Source organism: Pelophylax lessonae (genome assembly GCF_965119305.1).
Source record: "Pelophylax lessonae genome assembly, chromosome: 6".
Classification (NCBI taxonomy): domain Eukaryota; kingdom Metazoa; phylum Chordata; class Amphibia; order Anura; family Ranidae; genus Pelophylax; species Pelophylax lessonae.
In genome coordinates, this window is record NC_138773.1 from 190432842 (window position 1) to 190455787 (window position 22946).

Below are 22946 nucleotides of genomic sequence, written 5' to 3' on the forward strand. Positions count from 1 at the left end.
ATTTCCCGTGAATGAATGAGCTACAGCTACTGTAAGCCACTGCTGCTGATGGCTTGTAGTTCTGAATGAACATCGAGGGTGCTGTTAAGTGCTCTTGTAGTTCATTCACAAGCCCTGCAGCTTTCAAACAGACATTCCATATGAAGGTACAGGAAGAAAGCTGGAGGGCTTGTCTGCAGTAGCCTGACATCCCATCCCTGATCCATGGGTGCGGTGCTTTTCAGGCTCCTGGAGGAAAAAATAATAAATTCACATTTTTTTCTGGCAAAAATATGTGCATTTATTCAATTTTTTTCTTGAAAGGATGAACTTATCCTTTATGTGCTGGCATGTGCTGGTTTTAGCATAGAAGCTATTAGCATAGAACGATCGGTAAAGGGGTTAATGTTAGTGTTGAGGAATAAAAAGGCATAGCCAGTTTTATTTATTTTTTGGCCATACTTCTCTTGTCAGGATCCACACAAATACCTGACCGGCAGCTGCCTCAGCCTCTGTCAGGGCCTGGACCTGAACCTGAACCTGGGACCTTTGCTGTGTCTAGCAATGACTCGGCTTCCTGAGCCACCTGGAATGCTGGAAAGCTCCCTGGCCAATTCCTTGAATGAACCTGCCTTGAATCTTGTTAGTCTTGAACCTTGAACTCTTTGCTCTTCCGATGAACTTCCTGATTTAAGCCATGTCTCTGCACTTCCTGTTTGCCAGATTATTGTGCTCTCTCCAGCCAGTATCTCGCTTTTGTCTCTCCTTCTGCTTTCCGTGCCTACAATGATTCGTTACTGACCTTTTTGGCTTGTTTCCTTACTACGCTTCTGCTTGATCCCTACCTGCTATATCTGCTACTGGACCCCAGCTTGCACACCAACTGATGGAGCGATCCTGGGGACTTCAACCTGGTACTAACATGCAGCAAAACCCTTCTCCACCATCAGGAGCTCTGGTGAATACCAGTTAGTACTTAGACCCTGCACCTCAGGTGAACCTTGGTCATCAGCAAGGGCGACCTGCTTGTATTACCTGTCCCGCTTGTCAGTGGGTGCTGCTCCACCGCTGTAGCTACTGGCCTCTGAGCCTGACTCCAGTCCGTGACAGCCTCTCAGTGTACCACAGAACCCGGAAGGTTACTGCTCTAACTGTATGTAGCGTTGACTACTACAGTGGTTTACCAGTACACACTATAGGATATGCTTTTTTTCATATTTCGTGTCTGAGGTTTACAACCACTTTTAATGTTACTTTCTGTCCAGCTGACAACACTTTACCAGACAAGAAGTAAGGGAAACTGTCCAACAGCAACAGGCATAAAGATAACATTTGGAGATTCGGCACAGGCAGTGTCTGACAGTTTGGACATTTCTGGGAGATTTCCCATTTGTTCCCGTCTAGCGCACAAATAAATTGATCGTGTCGATCAATGCCTGTGTATAGGAGATTGTCAGACGTGATGGGAGCTGTGTATGTTGGGTATCTACTTAATTCCTATAGCTATGTAATATAGCTTATAAAAAAAGTGTATCTGTATCCTTATTAGTGATTTATTGGTTTAACATTTTGTCTTTTCTTTTTTTTTTTCAACCTATGTAACTATGATGTACACTAAATAAACACCTTTTATAAACTGCTGAATGTTTGTTTGCCATGTTTTTTTTTTTTTTCCCCCCATTAATAGGGCAGATACATAAAAGCTTTTTATTCATCCTTAGACCATGGCTACACTGCACAGCTACAACATTTGAGGCAATTTAAATGTTTAATTTATTCAGCTCTGGACACGACTTGCTATTTGAGAAGGTGATTATTTATTCATGAAGGTTACTTTGTGACATTCGAGTAGACAGAGCTGAATATAGTCTTTAATGGACAAGCGGCATCAGAAGGGAAACCTACCTTAAGGCTATAAACCTAATTCCCTCTTTGTCTTATTTCTTACAGTTAATTCATGAACACCAGTGGGAAGACATGGGAGGGAGAGGACGAGTCCATGGTCAGCCGTATGCAAAAGAAGTTTTGGAAAACCAAGCAAGTCCTAATAAAGGTTACAGGGAAAAAGGAAGATGAACATGTGGTTGCATCAGATGCTGAGCTGGATTCTAAGCTAGAGGTAGGAAAGGAAAATACTAAAAAAAAAAAAAAAAAAAAAAAAAAGAGTAATGGTGAAAACACATTTTTTGCTACTTAAGTAGGCATGTTTCTACATACGGAGGAAAACTGATTATGGGTGAAAGAGAGCTATACAAATCTAAAAAGAAGTCCTTCTACCATCATACACCACTGGGCTACCCAAAAAGAGTGTCCCGTTGTTTGCAAGTGGAAAAGATTGGGATATGTCTCAGGATGTCTATCATTCTTTATGAGCCAGCCTTGCTCGCTGCTCTCTCCTTCTTTGACCTAAGCAGGATCATTCGGGGAAATAGAAAGCTACTAGAAGAGAAAATGACCAATAGACATTCAGAGTTGGATGGTTCATCCATGGGAACCCAGCTGTTCTCTGTTATCTATATTAGTCATTTTGCCATAAAAATTAACATGTTCCTAATAATTCACCTTTCTAGCAAGCCAATTTTTCTGGTATTATTGGTCTAACTAGTTCTGGTCCAGTTAGTAAATGGGGTTTGATGGCTCTTATAGCGCTTAAGAATAGATTTATGATATTGAGGTACTACATAAAGGTGTATTGATTTAGATGAACCTCCAACAAAAATATAATTTTCATTTCACAGGTATTTCGCTCTATTCAGGCAACAGGATCAGAGCTGCTGAAAATAATTGAAAAATACCAGCAGGCTTTAAATGGTAAGTGTCAAAAACATTAACAACACCCTAGAGTTTAAGTTTGACTATAGAAGTATCACTGAGGCTGATGACACCCAGGTGATTCTGCCACTAGTGGCAGGATCACTAAAAGGCTGCCCTTGGGTCCCTATGGAATTACTCCTTCTGTAGCCTTTCGATCGCTAACGATAGGAGTGACATCTTGCTGCTTCTGATACAGAGGGAGCAATTCCATAAGGACAAAACAGCTATAGTTTTGCACAGAGCCGCCCGATCCTCCTATTCTGGGATCCCCTTCTGGTGCTTCTGGCTCATCCTGCCTTCTGTGTTCCCCCCTAATAAGCCATTTTCTAGGGTGGTACTGGTGTGGGCTTGCTAGTGAGCCCCACTGTCTGTGCCTATGGATGCAGCCAGCAGGAGTCAGGAGCGAGCCCACACCAGTACCCTCCCCTGTCTGGGTGTACTCAGAAGGTAGCCGGAGCTAGAAGCGCCAGAGGGGGACCCCAGAAGGAAGGTTCCAGGCAGCTCTGTGCAAAACCATTATCTGCTTTGCCTCACCCCCTGCTCCTTCATCATAGGATTTAATTGACAGCAGCAGGAACCAATGGTACTCGCTGCTAACATTCTGCCCACTGAGTGGAGCGAGAACTGCTGAGGGCCCTGGACACACAAGGTTTTTTTTACCCTAAAGCGGAAAAATCCATTAAGGTAAAAAACTTTACAACCACTTTTAATACCATTGATATCATTGATTGATTTACCAATGGTGAATGATTTGTGAAAGTCATCTTCAATGCTTTATAATTCTCTACTTTATTTCTCTTACAATTTTTTTTCATACTGGCTTCTGTGTGTACATTAAGAATTTACAAAGCAATTTGCAAATTTGCAAAGCGTTCGGCTCTGTTAAAGCCTTAAAGGTACCATTCAGCTGTTCATTTGGAAATGCTAAACACTTTTCATTGAGCGTATTGACTGTTACTTTAGAATGGCTGCTAACAGATGTTGCTAATGGCTGCTAACAGATGTAGAAATGTCTTTAATCATTTAGGTATCGGACTCCCATATTTTAAAAGTTGCATTTACAACTGCCACAAGATCCTAAAGTGGGTATACTGGGCATATTCCTTGAGGATGTAGTTCCGGGGTCTCTATAGCTGCCCATTAAACAAAGCTGCAATATTTCTAAAAATGTTCATTAGTCATTCGAGAGAACAGTATTTAGTGTGTCTTTTACCACATTTTTGTTTGATCAAAAGTTGGAAAAACTGAACTGGCTGTCCTAATAAAAACCACCTGAATTGCTAGCAGGCTTCCAAAGGTTTAGCAATACTTCTAGCTTGTTGAAAGCTAGCTAAAGCATGCTAGCAGCTTGTCTAAAGTGTAAATTCACTTTTGAACCTAATACCAGCCCCCCTCAACAAACGGCATGGGGATGATAAAAGGGGGATAAGGACAGGGATGTAAAGGGAGTGATATGAAGGTGGGGGGGGGGGATTCTACAAAAGGGGTGAAGGCATGAATGTTAAGGGGTCTGCTGGGAATGCAGTGTGTGAAGGAGGGGGTGCTATAAAGGGTGTAAGGACAGGAATATAAAGGGGGGCTGAGGACTGCAATGTGAAAGGGAGGGGGGTCTAAAAGCAGGTATGTACTGCAATATGAAGGAGGGGTTGCTTTAAAGTGGGTGAGGACAGGAATGTGAAGGGAAGGTGGGGTAGGGGGTTAAGGATTGCAATGTGAAAGGGGGGGATTCTATAAAGGGAGGGAAGACAGGAAGGGGGTTTCTATAAAGGGGATGAGGACAAGAATGTGAAGGGAGTGATATGGGGGGGGGGGGGGGGATGTTCTACAACGATGATGAAGACAGGAATGTGAAGGGGGCTGGGGACTGCAATGTGAAGGAGAGGTGCTATAAAAAGGGTGAGGACAAGAATGCAAAGGGGGTTAGGACATGAATGTGATGGGAGTGCTATGAAGGAGGGTTCCACAAAGCAGGTGAAGACTGGAATGTGAAGGGGGGGCTAGGGACTGCAGTGTGAAGGAGGGCTGCTATAAAGGGGGTGAGAACAGGAATGTGAAGGGGGGTGAGCACAGAAATGTGACGGGGGACTGCAATGTGAAGGAGGGGTACTAAAAAGGGGGTTGAGACAGGAATGTGAAGGGGGTTGGGAACTGCAATTTGAAGTAGAGGGGTGATATAAGGAGGGCCAAGGACAAGAATGTAAAGGGGGGCTGAGGACTAATGTGAAGGGAGGGATGATGTGCAGGGGGGGCTGAGAACACTGATGTAATTAAAAGTATAGTGATGTGAAGGATCTGAGGCTACGTTCACATTGTTGCATACTGTGTTCTGCATGTAGGCAGCCCATTTATTTCAGTGGGCTGCCTTATACGTAGAAAAGCAAAGAAAGAAGTCCCTGACCCTTTTTTTTTTTCTTTTTTATTAAATTGCGCTGTACTGAGCTGCATGGTACTTTGGCACCATGCAGTTTGTCAAAAACGTGCCACGTTTAACAATGCACAGAGGTTAAGAATCAAACATGATTCAGACCTCTGCTGGAAGAAAATTCTACTGACTGGACCTTTTGTTAATTTTAATTCATTACCCCAGTCATACAAGCTAAAGTCCATGTGAACAAAGCCTTAAAGTGTTCAAAACCCAAGAACAAAGCTGTGATATATTGCGATTTGTCAGTCTTTTGGACGGAGTGGTTGCAACAATTTTCTTTTTGCAGGCCTTTTTTCCTTTTATTTTCACCTGGTGATTGATGCCAATAATGCACTTCCTGTCCCAGGGAAACCATGTTCACTTACCGTAATGTATATCCAAGAATCTATTACTTTGCCATAAATGGACAATATGATCAGGTCACCTGCTTTCGACAAGCCATCTTATCACTCCTCAAAGAAAATAAAGAACCCAGCAGAAAGATGATAGTGGCCTTTCTAGAAAGAGCAAGGTACTAACAGGGAGACCTTGTTTTTTGAGCTTGCGTGATTTATAATGTCAAGTGTTTCAGCCTGCTGCCTATCACAGAGTACTGAAGAGTCAGTTCTGGATGGCGTTTGCCTCTTCAGTCTCAAGAATGATGGGAAACCTATTCTACAGATATGAGGCTGCATCTCCCTAATGAAGACTTTTTGTTCAGATGTTCTCTGTATGTTCTCTCTTCTTCATCAGCTCTTTCTCAGGAGGAGAATGATTTTGGTTTGCACTTGAAGGCCCATGCTCAGCAGAACAGCACCCAGGCTGGAAGAATGATGAAGGTTACTGGCAATGCGTTGTGCTCAGCTGCTGGTCAAAGGTATGTTACTAATTTTGTCTGTGAAGGTGGGACATTACTTACCTCTTAAAGTTATTGTAAATATTTTTATATATATATATATATATATACAGTGGGTACAGAAAGTATTCAGACACCCTTAAATTTTTCACTCTTTGTTATATTGCAGCCATTTGCTAAAATCATTTAAGTTCATTCTTCTTCCTCATGAATGTACACATAGCACCCCATACTGACAGAAAAACACAGAATTGTTGACATTGTTGCAGATTTATTAAAAAAGAAAAACTGAAATATCACATGGTCCTAAGTATTCAGACCCTTTGCTCAGTATTTAGTAGAAGCCCCCTTTTGATCTAATACAGCCAGGAGTCTTTTTGGGAAAGATGCAACAAGTCTTTCACACCTGGATTTGGGGATCCTCTGCCATTCCTCCTTGCAGATCCTCTCCAGTTCTGTCAGGTTGGATGGGAAACGTTGGTGGACAGCCATTTTTAGGTCTCTCCAGAGATGCTCAATTGGGTTTAAGTCGGGGCTCTGGCTGGGACATTCAAGAACAGTCACGGAGTTGTTGTGAAGCCACTCCTTCGTTATTTTTGCTGTGTGCTTATGGTCATTGTCTTGTTGGAAGGTAAACCTTTGGCCCAGTCTGAGGTCCAGAGCACTCTGGAGAAGGTTTTTGTCCAGGATATCCCTGTACTTGGCCGCATTCATCTTTACCTCGATTGCAACCAGTCGTCCTGTCCCTGCAGCTGAAAAACACCCCCACAGCATGATGCTGCCACCACCATGCTTCACTGTTGGGACTGTATTGGACAGGTGATGAGCAGTGCCTGGTTTTCTCCACACATACCGCTTAGAAATAAGGCCAAAAAGTTCTATTTTGGTCTCCTCAGACCAGAGAATCTTATTTCTCACCATCTTGGAGTCCTTCAGGTGTTTTTTAGCAAACTCCATGTGGGCTTTCATATGTCTTACACTGAGGAGAGGCTTCCGTCGGGCCACTCTGCCATAAAGCCCCGACTGGTGGAGGGCTGCAGTGATGGTTGACTTTCTACAACTTTCTCCCATCTCCTGACTGCATCTCTGGAGCTCAGCCACAGTGATCTTTGGGTTCTTCTTTACCTCTCTCACCAAGGCTCTTCTCCCCTGATAGCTCAGTTTGGCCGGACGGCCAGCTCTAGGAAGGGTTCTGGTCCTCCCAAACGTCTTCCATTTGAGGATTATGGAGGCGACTGTGCTCTTAGGAACCTTAAGTGCAGCAGAAATTTTTTTGTAACCTTGGCCAGATCTGTGCCTTGCCACAATTCTGTCTCTGAGCTCTTCAGGCAGTTCCTTTGACCTCATGATTCTCATTTGCTCTGACATGCATTGTGATCTGGAAGGTCTTATATAGACAGGTGTGTGGCTTTCCTAATCAAGTCCAATCAGTATAATCAAACACAGCTGGACTCAAATAAAGGTGTAGAACCATCTCAAGGATGATCAGAAGAAATGGAAAGCACCTGAGTTAAATATATGAGTGTCACAGAAAAGGGTCTGAATACTTAGGACCATGTGATATTTCAGTTTTTCTTTTTTAATAAATCTGCAACAATGTCAACAATTCTGTGTTTTTCTGTTAGTATGGGGTGCTATGTGTACATTCATGAGGAAGAAGAATGAACTTAAATGATTTTAGCAAATGGCTGCAATATAACAAAGAGTGAAAAATTTAAGGGGGTCTGAATATTTTCCGTACCCACTGTGTGTGTGTGTGTGTGTATGTGTGTATATATATATATATATATATATATATATATATATATATATATATATATATATATATATATATATATAATAAACATGTTTACCTGCTCTGTCCAATGGTTTTGCACAGAGCAGCCCTGATCCTCCCTCTCCTCCTCTGGGGTCCCCTACTGGTGCTCCTGGCTTCTCTTCTCGGTGCACCACCATGGGAAGCTGCTTCTATTGTGGCACACCTGCGGGCTCGATCCCTAGCCTCGTTGCCTATGTCTGTAGACATGGAAAAAGTGGCGCACCCAGCACCCCCCACTGCCAGGATTTCATTGACATTCAATCTGCCCTGTGAGAAGGGGAAAACACTTATCTCTGACACATCTCTGGATCAAGATCAGACTCAGGTAAGTATAAGGGGGAGCTGGTGGGGGAAGCTGCACACAGGTTTTTCACCTTGCAGAGAATACATTAAGGTAAAAAAACCTTTTGCCTTTAGAACCACTTTAATATAGCTTTTGCAAAGTTAAAAGTACCTACAGAATGATGCAACAAAAAAGATAACCCTCTGTTTACAGCGGTTTCATTCTTTTGCGTGTTCTTAGGTTGGCCCTCTGTACTCCGTTGTATCGCCTTGAACAAGAAATGGACACTTTTACAGGTCGAGCAGTATCCGATACTCTCCTGACTGTCAACCACATGGAGAAGGCACGGACAGAATACAGAGGAGCCTTACTATGGATGAAGGATGTGTCTCAGGAGTTGGATCCAGACACCTATAAGCAGATGGAGAAATTCCGAAAGGTAAGCAGAACCATAAAATAAAAAAAACACATTAAAACTGGGTTTATGTAACCAAAATATTCATACCATTCACAAATATATAGGCATGCATTCTCCAGAGATCTTCAGAAAAATATTAGGATTTCATGATGGAAGGATAGTTGTGAGAAGAGTTATTTTCTATACATCACTGATTTAATTTTAATTTTACAATGACAGGTTATAGTAGAGTAAATCTTCATGTGACACAAACTGTATTAAAAGCATTTTATTGGCCCGGACCATCTGACCCTTAGTGTAATAAAGCGGGGGCGGTGTCTCCATGTTTTCACCTCATCTGATGGATGCCTAACCAACATTTACTGTTCCTTTTTCTGATTTACTGGTTTCTAATTTTTGCTATTGTGCTTCTCTGATTAGGCATCATTGTATTTCATGTATTCTGTGAAATTTACTGCCTTCAAAGAATATGGTTGAGCCATGTTGGCTCTTTTTGCACTGTTAAACCTTTTTCCTACAAAAAAACTCAATAAAAATCATTGACACATAAAAACATTTTACTGTTAGTGGAATGGAACTACAGCATATCCCTTTGTGGTAACTGGTGCCATGTGACAGGAGGTGGTGGGAAATCCTTCCAACATAGGCACAGAAAACAGTCCAGACCTGACATAGTTACACACACCCTTTCTACATTATAATAAAATAAATAATAAATAAAAGAAATAAAGATGTGTCTGGAGTTCTACTTTATGTCATGCCATTCTAGTGACTAAAGGTTAGATTTTGGATGCAATGATATTTATTAGCCCTAATGCTTAAAAAAGCTGGAAGGAAAAGGGGAATGTGGAAAAATACATGTCATATCTCTATTTCTCTCCTGTTATCTCCTTGCAGCTCCATCTCTCTTATGTTCTCCTTTAATATTGTAGCTATGGATTTTGCATTCAGTCAACTAGGGATGCCAGGAGTGCAATGAGAACAAAGTGAAAGCAAATTTCAACAAAAGAACATAAACTTATTTTTAAAAATATATAAAAAATGTATATTAAAAACAAATGTATTTTACAGCAGATGTACCACTTTTATTGGCCAAAGAGGTTTCCAGGACTAGTACATGTGATTGACATTTGCTTTTAGTATTTTTTTTTTTGTAGCACCAAATAATGATCAATATTGAATGAGAATATGAAAACTGGTATCACACATGCTTAGATAAAACAGGACTTTTTATGAAATCATTGCTCTAAAAACAATGCTTGCATATTTACAGGTGCAGATACAAGTTAGGAGCACCAAGAGCCAGTTTGACAAGTCAAAGATGGATGTATGCCAGAAAGTAGATCTTCTTGGAGCCAGCCGCTGCAACTTACTGTCACATTCACTAGCATCTTATCAGGTACAAGGCTTTAGGAACTAGAAGTCAGATTCCTTGCTCTTATTGTGATCACGAACTTGATTTGATGTGATTTTATGAAAATGTGGTAAATTCTATCTTAAAATAAATTGTTTTTGCGGTCAATTAAATGGGGTCCTGTACTCCATTTTAAACAGTTTAAAAGTAAATTTCTTGCCTAAGAAAAGATTCTACGAGTTGCCTGCTATTATCTTATTCTTTTTAGCCAGAAATGTCTCCTTTCCATTGAGAGTGTCCTTTCTAGCAATGGAAGTGGTCCCATTGGACACTAGTATTGACAATGTGGTTGGCAGGGCTATGTCATGAAATCAGGAAAGGTCTAACTAACTCCAGTAACGACGTGAAACTTTATTAGAGAGTGGGGTACATGAGAAGCTTTTTAGGCTAATATTGTCTTAACCATGCTTCTTGTGGCCTTTGTTCTTAGGCAGAAAATGTACTTGTAAGATTTTAATATGGAGTACAGGATCACTTTAAAGTGGCAATAAACCCCAAACCAGAAATGCAATATATTACAGCTTACCAGTCATTAGATGTGGTGGCTGCATTTAGATTTCTTTTTCCACCTGGTAATCTGGCCAGTAACACACCTCCTGTATTAGAGTGCCCTCGCTCTGGATGAATGAGCACTGGGGAAACATTTGGACACCAGCATTGTCAATCTTGGGGGGAGGGTTTTGCTTGGTGTACTAGCAGATTTAAATACACTAACAAATTGAAGCCAAACTCCAGCTAATACTTTATAAGCAGTTACAGCAACTGCTTTGTTCCTTTTGTGGTAAAGGCTTTACATAAATAAAAGCTGGTCATTGTAAGCACTGCTGTCAGTGGTAAATGGTTTGTCCCGTCACTGTAACATCTACAAGAGAGCTTGTTCTTTTGAAAAACTACAGACGTACTGTCTGTCTTCTAGCAGTATTAAACCCAAAAGCTGCAATATAATAAATGCTTGCTTTTGGGTTTAATACTGCTTTAAATAAAATTTGTAAGTACAGAACATATAAAAACTTAAAAAAAATAAATGAAAATTGCAGATACTATTTACATTTTTTTTTTTTTTTAGCCCAAAACCTTTTTATGTGCTGCTCTGTCTTGGTCTTGCTGTAAAAAGAGTATGCCTTCCCTGATTTTTGGACTAAGCCTTACCCAGCTGCCATCTTCCATATGAATGCTTTAAAGGCCAATAATGGACTAGGAATTAATGGTGGCTGAGGCTTAGCCCTGATGTCAGGGAAGTCAAGGACTTGGTAACAAAATCAAACCAGTTTCAGAGGAGTACACAGAAACTGCTTTCTGGATAATAAGAGGGCTGCACCTAGAAAAGACTTTTTAAAGTTTCAAATGCTGACCGTTCACTTTATTACAGTTGTCTTCTTAACTGTACCTGAAGGGATAATTGCATTTTTGGTGCATTGTACAGTAAAATGCCATATCATAGAGTGCCAATGCCTGTTTCTTTTCATAACAGAGAACGCTTGTTCAGTTTTGGAAGACGACTGCACATCTAATGTCTGAAATTCAGGAGGAATTTCAAGAGATGCTTCCATATACTCCGTCCTATCTTAAGGTTTGAATATATTACTATTATTATTATTATTATTGAATTGTTAGTCTCAGAGCAATAGTTAAAGATAAATAGAAACATTTAACCACTTGCCGACTGCCTAACGGCGATTTACGTCGGCAGTCAGCCCCTCACAGGCAAAGCGACGTAGTACTACGTCGCTAGCCTGTGAGGCTCTAAGGAGCAAGTGCGCGCCGCTGGAGGCGCGCTCCCGCTCGCTCACAGACCCCTCCCCCGCGCGTGTGAGTGGCGGACCCGATGTCCGCCGGTCACTCGCGATCGTCGTTTACACCAGGAGAAAGGCAGGCGGCTAATGTAAACAAAGCCGCCTGTCATTCTCCCCTGTGTAACAGCACAGATCACTCGGCCCTGCTATGTAGGACCGTAGATCTCTGCTGTTACATCACAAGCCACATCCAATCACAGTTAGAAACACGCCCCTAGGGACACACTTAACCCCTCCTTCTCAAATAAAGTTAACCCCTTCCCTGCCAGTGTAATTTTTACAGTAACAGTGCATATGTATAGCACTGGTTACTGTAGTAATGTCACTGGTACCCCCAAAAATGTCAGTCAAGGGTCCGATCTGTCCGCCGCAATGTTGCAGTCCCGCAAAAAAAATTGCAGATCGCCGCCATTACTCGTTAAAAAAAAAACTATAAAAATGACAAAAATCTTTCCCTTAGTAAACGCAATAACTTTTGCGCAAACCAATCAATTTACGCTTTTTGCGATTTTTTTTTTTTTTTTTTTTTTTTTTTTTTTTTTTTTTTTTCCAAACATCTGTAGCCTAAAATGTTAAAAAAAATTTATTTTTACATATTTTTGGGGAATTTCATATAAAAAAAATGTGAAAAATATTGTTATTTTTGCAAAATTGTCGCTCTTTTTTTGTTTATAGCGCATGATCAAAAAATCGCACAGGTGATCAAATACCACCAAAAGAAAGCTCTGCTTGTGGGAAAAAAAGGACGTCAATTTTATTTGGGTACAGCGTCGCATGACCGCGCAATTGTCCGTTAAAATCACGCAGTGCCGAATCGCAAAATAGGCCCTGGTCAGGAAGGGGGTAAAATCCTCCAGGGCTTAAGTGGTTAACTCATGCTATTAAATTTCTTAGCAGTTCTATTTCAGAATCAATTTCCTTTCCTTGTGGCTTAGACTTTCCCAATTCATTGACTAGTCACACATCTTATTCGCCTCTTCAAATGTTTTACCATTTTAGTTGAAAATTGGACCTCTGATTAGAACTTCAGCTCCTGCCACTCTGCTGTCATATGATGTCTGCATTGTCTTGGTGGATTTCAGTTGTGATTTTATCTATGTTGCAGACAGTTACATCAGACAGAGCTGGGTGAACACAGTTTAGCATGTAAGGGGACCCTGACCAAGTGTGAAACTGTCTGGCAGGTTTGTGAATGGTATTCATGAGTCACCTAGGTTTCTCACCTACACAGAGTGAGGAACTCCAGGGTTTGAGAAAACAAGCTTTTTGTTTCTCAGAGATTAGTAAGCTCTAGTCTGGGTCCTGAAGTCTGGAGGCTTTTTAGAGCTTTGAGTGCCTTTGTTCCTAGAGCCACATCTTAGGTGTTAGTTGGCCTTCTCCAATTGTGCATCTGTGCCCAGGTCATTTTGTTTGGGATCTGATAGAGGTTTAAGGCTGCTTCCTTGGCCGTGAGCAGTGTATATATGCAGACCCTAAGAAAGTCTTTACATTTGACTGCGCCAATACCGGTGTGGTGGCAGAATGGAAGGTGTGAGTGGACCAGAATAGCCAGAAGCCTACATAAGGACACCAGTTTTTGTTGTTTGAAATGATGTTGGAAATCCTTGCATGGGAAGCCCTGCCTTAAGAAATATTTTCATTTGAATAAATGTGAAGAGAAAGCCCTAAAATGCAAAGATGTGGAGTGGAATGAGCTATATATTTGAAGCTGAATCCTGACATATGGTGGAGGTATACAAAGGGCATAATTTGATTCTGCTGCTAATCAATAAAAAGTAAGTTCTGTGATGAACTGTGTATGCTCTATGCTAGGAGCTATTAATTGAAACTGCTTATTGTGTGTGGCAGATGTCCTATAAACCTGCAAGAGTTAAAGAGCCTAATTTGACAAAAGATTTTCTAACCCGCGCGAACGAAAAATAAATTCTCTTTTGTATAAAATACCAGCTTCTGTATAAGATATCCCCCTAATATCAATAAATATTAAATAAATGACATAATAGCATTGTATTTTATTTATTTAAAAAGCCTAATTTGCTAAAACTGTGCAGGTGCTGGGGACTGTGTAAGCAGTGTGGGGGCGTTTAGAAAAGGACGTTGCTGAAATGAAACCCAAAATACTGTGGCTAGAGAGAATGTCGCCACCTGGGTAAGACCCACGTGTGCCCAAACGGATTCCTCCAGTTTGGGAGTCTTCCGTGGACTGGTGTAATCATCATTTGGCAGCAGTGACTCAAACTACCGTATTTTTCGGACTATAAGGCGCACTGAAAATCCTAAAATTTGATCAAAAACTGGCAGTGCGCCTTATAATCCGGTGCGCCTTTATATATGAAAATAGTTTGAAAATTTACCGTTAACTGGATGGTTTGACCAAAGGGGTGCAACCACTGGACATAAGTGTCAATCGTTCCTTCAAGACGAAACTGCGAATCACGTGGGAAAACTGGATGATGGAAGGAGAGCATTCCTTCACGAAGACCGGGAGGCAACGCCGGGCCAGTTATGCCACTGTGTGCCAGTGGATAGTGGATGCCTGGCATAAAGTATCCAGAACTGTCATCCGAGGGTTCGCGATGAGCACCTGCCAGTAAACCTCGCGCGGATCAAAGTTCCAAAAAAATAAAAAGTGCGCCTTATATATGAAAATAGTTTGAAAATTTACTGTTAACTGATACTGCGCCTTATAATCCGGTGCTCCTTATAGTCGCGAAAATACGGTACAAAGCATGGCAAGACAACTTTTAGCTCTGTGAAAGAGCAAATACTTATCAAAATGCACAAAGTGAGCTCTGTTACCCATAGGAAAGTGGGTAAAATTAAATTAGCTGAATTCTAGTGAAAGATGCTCACTGAGGATGAAGAATTCCTAGAGAACTTTGAGCAGGTTGCTGTGTGAGATGTATGGCCCAAAGAATGTTGGGCAGTGTATCTGGTGCCATTCATAGTGGAAAAACCCCAACAGATCTGTATGTTAATGGACAATTGGGAACTATGATGAATTGAAAGAGAAAATGTTTACCTGCTTGAATATTCCAGCACCTGCACAGAAAGGATGGGGGGTGGGGGGTTGGCAGCTGGGCCTTGAGCGTGCTTTGGAGTGTTTGGCAGCTATGGACCAAAATTTAGCAAGGTTTTTGCCTGGTTTGTGGTTTTAGCAATTCAATGCAGTATAAGTCTGATTCTGACTCTGCACCTTCGCACATAGTTTGTTCGCAACTGGGAGTTCCAGCTGCAAATTCCAGCAGGTTTTGCAACCTATTGCCTAGAAAATGGTCAACTGAAAAAGACCAAACATAATTTTAATCTGATGTGGATTTTGCTTAGTAATGTGAATGCATTATTAAGTTTGTCTTTTGTACATTACAGTATAACCATGAATAGATTTAAATTGTTCAGTATCTCCCCCCCAGACACATTTGTGTATGCACTTTACTAATTATACTAGCACTTTGTTAACTATCACAAATTACTAGACCAATGAATGTTTTAAAGTATAAAACTTTGAAATTTGGATAGGGGTATTAGATCACTTGCCAAGTCTTTACTGCTATCTGTGCCCTTATTAGGGAGATTCACCCTCTCTATTTGTCCCATTTACCATTATCGCAGGAAGTGAAACTAAAAGACAATGCTAAATATTGGTTGAGACCAGAATAATAAAATGTTTAGCCTTTTGTTGTACTTTAAAAAGACATGGCACAAAGCACTGTATTTGATTGATTTCATTTTGTTGATTGAATCACTTTGAACGATAAGCACTTGAATATGTTATGATAGTATTTAATTACTTGAAATCTATATTAGGGCTGCAACTAACGATTAATTTGTCTGTCGACTAATCTATCGATTATTTTTACGATTAGTCGACTAATCTAACGATTATTTAAATTTTTTGTTTTTTTGCTTAATTTTAGTGTCTTTTTGATTAGCTAATTAATCCTGTAATTAATACAGACCCCTCAGTAAGCCCCCCTCCCAGTACAGCCCCCCACAGTAAGCCCTCCCACCCAGTACAGACCACTTAGTAAGCCCCCCTCCCAGTACAGACCCCTCAGTAAGCCCTCCCATCTAGTACAGACCACTTACTAAGCCCCCCCCTCCCAGTACAGACCCCTCAGTAAGCCCTCCCACCTAGTACATACCACTTACTAAGCTCCCCCCCCAGTACAGACCCCTCAGTAAGCCCTCCCACCTAGTACAGACCACTTACTAAACCCCCCTCCCAGTACAGACCCCTCAGTAAGCCCTCCCACCCAGTACAGACCACTTAGTAAGCCCCCCTCCCAGTGCAGACCCCTCAGTAAGCCCTCCCACCTAGTACAGTATGTACTGGGTGGGAGGGCTTACTGAGGGGTCTGCACTGGGAGGGGGAGCTTACTAAGGGGTCTGTACTAGGTGGGAGGGCTTACTGAGGGGTCTGTACTGGAAGGGGGGCTTACTAAGTGGTCTGTACTGTACAGACCACTTAGTAAGCCCCCCTCCCAGTACACTAGTACAGACCCCTCAGTAAGCCCTCCAACCTAGTACAGACCCCTTTAGTAAGCCCCCCCTCCCAGTACAGACCCCTTAGTAAGCCCCACCTCCCAGTACAGACACCCCAGTAAGCCCTCCCACCCAGTACAGACCCCTTAGTAAGCCCCCCCTCCCAGTACAGACCCCTTAGTAAGCCCCCCCTCCCAGTACAGACACCCCAGTAAGCCCTCCCACCCAGTACAGACCCCTTAGTAAGCCCCCCCTCCCAGTACAGACACCCCAGTAAGCCCTCCCACCCAGTACAGACCCCTTAGTAAGGCCCCCTCCCAGTACAGACACCCCAGTAAGCCCTCCCACCTAGTACAGGGCTTACTGGGGGGTCTGTACTGGGAGGGGGGCTTACTAAGTGGTCTGTACTGTACAGACCACTTAGTAAGCCCCCCTTCCAGTGCAGACCCCCCAGTAAGCCCTCCCACCCAGTACAGACCCCTTAGTAAGCCCCCCCTCCCAGTACAGACACCCCAGTAAGCCCTCCCACCCAGTACAGACCCCTTAGTAAGCCCCCCCTCCCAGTACAGACACCCCAGTAAGCCCTCCCACCCAGTACAGACCTCTTAGTAAGCCCCCCTCCCAGTGCAGACCCCTCAGTAAGCCCTCCCACCTAGTACAGGGCTTACTGGGGGGTCTGTACTGGGAGGGGGGCTTACTAAGTGGTCTGTACTGTACAGACCACTTAGTAAGCCCCCCTTCCAGTGCAGACCCCCCAGTAAGCCCTCCCACCTAGTACAGACCATTACAAGCCGGTGTAGCGCCGCAAATGTGACGTGTAAGTAGCTGGGTGATCGGGGGAGGATGGCGAATGTGTGTTGCGGCAGAAGCTGTGGCAGTACAGGGAGTACAGGGGTGCTGGAGACGGTCAGCACTCACCTCTCGTCTCCGACGGAGCCCGGCGGGGGAATTTCACCCGGCCGGCAATGCTTCAAGCGGCGCGCCGGCCGGCCGGGGGCGTGTGACGTCACGCGTCGACGCATTTTCCGCACATCGACGATTTTTTGTAGTCGACGTAGTCGACTACGTCGACGAGTCGTGGCAGCCCTAATCTATATTTATAGTGTTTTTAAAGCACAGTAATGGTGTAAACAAGCGGTGTGTAAATGTATGCATAGAAGTACTGTATTGTAGTTTGAATACTGTTTGTTTTTAAAACACAGCAGCTATAGGGGTTTTGGTGGCGCAGGTGTTGTTGGTTATATCTACCCATGACCCTGTAAGCCGGTTCACCAGTTTTTCTTCCTTGGACCACAATTTAATAGGTCCTGACTACTGCAGAACAAAATCATTCTACAAAAGATTACGTTTTAGAGTTGTTCTAACCCAATGGTTTAGCCACGTCCTTACGCTTGCCCATTTCTTCTGCTTTCAATTTCAGGGACAACTTGCTGCCTAATACAATGCACTCACGTTCAGGTGCCATTGGCACAAGATAATCAGTGTTATTCACTTTACTTGTCAGTGGTGATATTGTTATGGCTGATCAATGTTTAAGCTATTTTAGATTTCTTTTTACTTTTTTTTTGCTTAAAAATCCTCTTACTAATTAGATAATGATGATCTAGACATCAATTAAAAGTCACATTTTGGTTTGCACAAACTTCAGGGAATTGCTCAAACATTTCAATGTAATTCATTTTTTTGTATTCCAGATTCTAATCTCCAATCAATTGCTCCACATTTAGCATATTAAGAGACCATGGTATAATGTATGAATAACTATGTTCTGATCTTTATCTGCCAATTTATGTGATCCTATTTATGTGGCTTTCAGCCTACCAAGCAGCAAGAATATACAGGCAACCTAAGCAAGAATGGACAAGAAGGGGAAATGGCAAGCAACCAAGAAGCAAATTCCGGTAAGTGTATATATACAGTAGTTGTTTAATTTGATCATTTTAGAAATTAGTGTTGTAGTGTTATCCAGCGCTACATTCACATGGGCGGTTAAGCACAGCGCACATTGCAGCAGCAGGAATTTCTTAAATCCTGCTGCTGCTGTGAGCGCCTAACTGTGGCTGCTGATCCCATTCACTATAATGACCGGTCACTGGTGGCCGCAGCTATTCGCAGCTGTCTGCACAGCCAGGGATTATCTGCGGTGATCATTGCTGAACGTGCTTTGTGTGCATCCTGTAGCGATCGTCGCAAGTAATTGCTGGCTCTGAGGACAGCTGCGAACAGCTGTGGCTGTCAGCGACCTGTAATTATAATGAGCAAGATTGGTGGCTGCAGCTAGCCCCTCACAGCAACAGCAGGAATTGGAAGATTCCTGCCACTGCAATTCGCACCAAACCGCCGCCTGTGTAAATGCTGCCTTACTGTGTTCATACAAGTTTTGTTTGTCAGCAAACACATTTAGAAATCCTGCTTGTGAATGTACCTAAAACGATAACTTGCAGATGCAAGGCAATCAAAGGTACAGACTCCAAAATAAGTGCAATTTTCTATAATGGTAGTGCCACCAAAAGCTTTGATTTTCCTTCCATCCCCCTTCGCCCCGCTGCTTTGTCAGTAGACCCTTGACCTTCGTGTGTCCAGTTCTTTCTACGTGTGCCAGGTATACTTTCTGTATCGAAAAACTGTACCAACATCCTTTGTTTTTAATCCTAGGTAATGTGAATGGGAATCTTTTTGATTTTGATGTTGCTGAAAAAGCTGCTTTAAAAGAGGGTAAGTTCACTTGTAAGATATGGTAAAAAAAAAAAAGAACTAGGTAAACCATTAGTGTTTCCAATCTGCCAGTTAAAATGCAGGGTAAAGTGGCAGTGCCTCTTAAAGGGCCCCTTTTCCCTGTTATACTCCCCCAGAGCTCCTGCCTCCTCTGCAGATGACACTGAAATCCGAGATGTTAGTATCAAAGGGAATGGTGACATCTTTCCCTGAGTCATGTAACAGTGCTCGAGCTCCGAAATTGGCTGCCAAATCTGGGCACTGTAACGTGGGATTAGGTCATATGTCACCACTAGGGATCGACCGATTATCGGCAAAGCCAATATATAGAGGCCCGATCTGCACTTTCCCCGTTATATATTGGAATCGGCCCCTGAGGTTACCGATATTTCGGGAAAGTACTGTACCAGAGTGATGCCTGCAGCTAGAGGCATCACACCGGTACCGGCATCCATAGCCGACGGTCGGCTATATTGTAATGACAACCGATGCGGCTGAGAAGCCGCTCGGCTGTCATTGCAAGGAGGGGACGTCCCCCCTCCCGCTGCCTTCCGCAGCTCGCACGGGTCTCCTGTCCCACCGGGAGACCCGGCATCCTACCAGCACGGCCGCTGAAGAGAAGACCTGATCAAAGCCGCATTCGGCTCTGATCGGGTCTCGAAGTAAAAACCCGGAAGTGATGTCGTGATTACTCGGCGCCAAATAAAAAAAATTACAGCATTCAAAACAGCCAAACTTGGCGTTTTGAATGCTTTTAAGTGCAGAGGAGGGGTTTGGGGGTCTTTTAGACCCCCAGATCCCTCCACAACAGTACCTGTAAAAAAAAAAAAATTGTAAATGATCGCTAGTCTCCACCCCCCCATGAAATCATTACTAGATTTGCCTGCCAATTGCTAGATTGGGCAAACTTTGGCACCTTTTAGCCCACATTCACAATGATCTGTTTTGACATGTCAAATCGCATGTCAAATCGGAGCCAGTTGCCAGAAATTGCACTACGTTTGGCGACTTCGGGGGGCGATTTCAGTAGACATCTGTGCAGGAACCCGCACAGATGTCTGTGAAATCACCCCCCAAGTCGGACTGAAAATGCCGGTTTTAAATTGCGCGAGTTCAAAACGGCCTTAATATAAACCTACACTTAAAGGAAAAGTATGGTTCATTTTAAGTGAGAACACAGGGAGAGATTTACTAAAACTGGTGCACTCAGAATTTAGTGCAGCTGTGCATAGTAGCCAATCGTCCTAACTTCAGCTTGTTCAATTAAGCTTTGGAAATAAAATCTGGAAGGTGATTGAGCTGCACCAGATTTTGCACGCTCCAGTTTTGGTAAATAACCTCCGTAGTTTGAGCTATTTTTGCAGGGTTGTGTTTTCTTTTTTTTCTTTACGCCTTTTGTGGTGTTCATCCATATTTTGTATCATTAGGAAAAATATGTGTTCATTAACCACTAGAGGCAGGGGAGAGTATGACTCTGCCTAAGATGTTGGCCACAGGGAGAGCAGCACAATAGAAGTATGTAATATGCTGACATGTTTATATTTGTGTTGTTCTTTTACACAATTTTTTGAGACACATATAGCAGCACATTGTATCATATGCAGCGCCACATCCACTTTATTTGGTAAACTATATTCTGACATCTACCTTGGTAGCTGTTTAAGTGGAGGCAGCAGCTATAGAGATATATATTATCTGGTCCATAACGTGGAACTACCCCTTTACCTTTTTACAGGGAGAGCATTGATTCAGTCAGTCATCCAATTTAGGAATACATTAACCCTTGTGTGAAGCCTCGTACACCCCGATCAAATTATCAGACAAATTTTCACCTGTTTTTTTTTTTTTTTTTGTTGCATGCTAGTCTCATATTGAAAGTGAAGAGGTTGCTCAACATACGAAAATTCTCTTATGACAGAATTCAACTTCAGAAGTGATGTCATTTGTTTAGTTGTTTTGTATGTGTGCTTTTGTTTCTGAGCATGTGTAGTCTTGCTCTTACGATTTTCGAAAACTGTACTACTCAAACCAAAATTGGACGTTGTGTTCACGTACGATAAACATTTTATAGCCTGCAGATTTTGTTTTAGTCGTCCGAAAATTTGGAATCGGCTGTCGAAAGCACCATACTAACGATCCTGAAATCAGCAGATCGTTCGTCGGACAAAATTTTACTTCCAATTTTCTTATCGTGTGTACGGGCCTTAACACTACAAAGCAGGTTTCAGAGCTTGCTTATGTAAAAAGCAAATATACAGCCCTGATGTACATACAGTATATAATTCTATTTTAGCTATAGAAACATATTATTTTAAACCTTAACACACAATAAGATTATGTACCTGAAGCTGATATCATCATGTTTTTCTTAAAAAGCATTGAAAAGACTATACATTTGCTTAATGTTGTATTTAAAGCCTTACTTCTAGGTAATGTATAGAGAAACAATTGAATAGGCTGACAAAAGCCCAATTGTGGGAAAATGGAAAAGATAATAAGTTTAGAGTGGATCTGTGTCTCTGTTAATATACGGCATGCATTCCTCTATACCAGTCAGCCAAACACTGTATCCATTATTACACTATCATTTGTTGTTTTTCCTGTTTCTAACTTGCAAGAATTTTGCTAGCGCGGCTGCAAAACCTAAATTAATGTCTTTGTATGATAATCCTGGTGTTTTCACAGTTAGTGCCTCAATCTATTCTCTAGCATGCCTGAGAGTAATTCAAGCATTATCATTTCCATTAAATCAGGTACCAGACAGTTTGCAGACGTGGGAATATGAAAACAGCCAGTGGAACCACATTTAATGCTAGCAATATCTTTTAGAGTAAATTTACTGGAAATTTTAAACTATTAGCAGCTGAGTGTGCTTCTGTAAGAATTTTTAAATCATTAGGAGCGAGTAGTCCTAAATTATCAAAGTCCATAGAATAAACCAATTATGCAAATCTGCCTATAGTCTGCTTTATCTGTACTGCCCATTTGTCTTCATGTGGATGTGTTTCCGAGTACATAGCATCATGAGCCCTATAACATATTTTGTAAGCAAAATAATATTCAGAATTTAAGCAGTAATTGACATTTATCTAAAGCTATGGAGAAAATTAAAATTTTGCTAAAAGCCGCCCACTTTGCCAGATTTTAGCAGGCTTCACACAGTGGGATTGTATTTGCACTCTGCAACAAAATCATCCTCCCAGTTTAAGCCGCATTAAACCCAAAAGCAAGCATTTATAATATTGCAATTTACTAGTTCTTAGATGTGATGACTGCATTCGGTTCCTTTTGTTCTCCTGTTTTCATCTGGTCATCCAACCAGTAAGTCTGTTGTTTATCAACAGAAAAGCTCTTACAGGAATGAGACAGACCATTTAACACTGGCAGGGTAGCTTAAAGTGATAAGCTTTTATTTCTAAAAACAAAAAAATAGGTTGTGATCTGGTGCTTAAATGCTATGTCTCCATCCGCTATGTGTACGTACATAAACCAAATCAAATGTTAATAGGACTTTAAATGAGGCATAACATTGAATAAATTATATATAAAAAAAAGATTAAAACAAGCTGGTTCGTTATAGCCCAAATTTAGTAGCCTAGGGTACACATAATATTAAGCACTTCAATACTGGGCATTTTTCCCCCTTCCCGCCCAGGCCAATTTATAGCTTTTAGCGCTATTGCATTTTGAATGACAATTGAACGGTCATGCAACACTACCTAAACTAAATTTATGTAATTTTTTCCCCACAAACAGAGATTTCTTTTGGTGGTATTTGATCACCGCAAGGTTTTTTTCTTTTTTGCTAAACAAATGAAAAAAGACCGAAAAGTTTGAAAAAAAAAAAAATTTTTTTTTTGTTTATGTTATAAAATTTTGTAAATAGATACGTTTTTTTCCTGCACTGATGAGGCCGCACTGCCAAGCACTTATGAGGAGGCACTGATGGGCGGCACTAATATGCAG

At 41.9% G+C, this 22946-nt stretch overlaps 1 protein-coding gene across 2 annotated transcripts in view; it reads left to right on the top strand.

Moving 5' to 3' along the window:
- Positions 1–22946, top strand: part of ICA1L (islet cell autoantigen 1 like) — a 71766-nt gene that overhangs the window by 26606 nt on the left and 22214 nt on the right. Inside the window, exons 3-10 of one of the 2 annotated variants that reach the window (XM_082261313.1) lie at positions 1930–2098; positions 2718–2790; positions 5951–6074; positions 8396–8594; positions 9847–9972; positions 11459–11557; positions 18082–18166; positions 18921–18980. In XM_082261313.1, coding sequence (XP_082117439.1) covers positions 1937–2098; positions 2718–2790; positions 5951–6074; positions 8396–8594; positions 9847–9972; positions 11459–11557; positions 18082–18166; positions 18921–18980 — 928 coding nt within the window. In that variant the 5' untranslated portion in view covers positions 1930–1936. The remainder of the gene's footprint in view (positions 1–1929; positions 2099–2717; positions 2791–5950; positions 6075–8395; positions 8595–9846; positions 9973–11458; positions 11558–18081; positions 18167–18920; positions 18981–22946) is intronic. The other variant, XM_082261314.1, reaches the window with a different exon arrangement.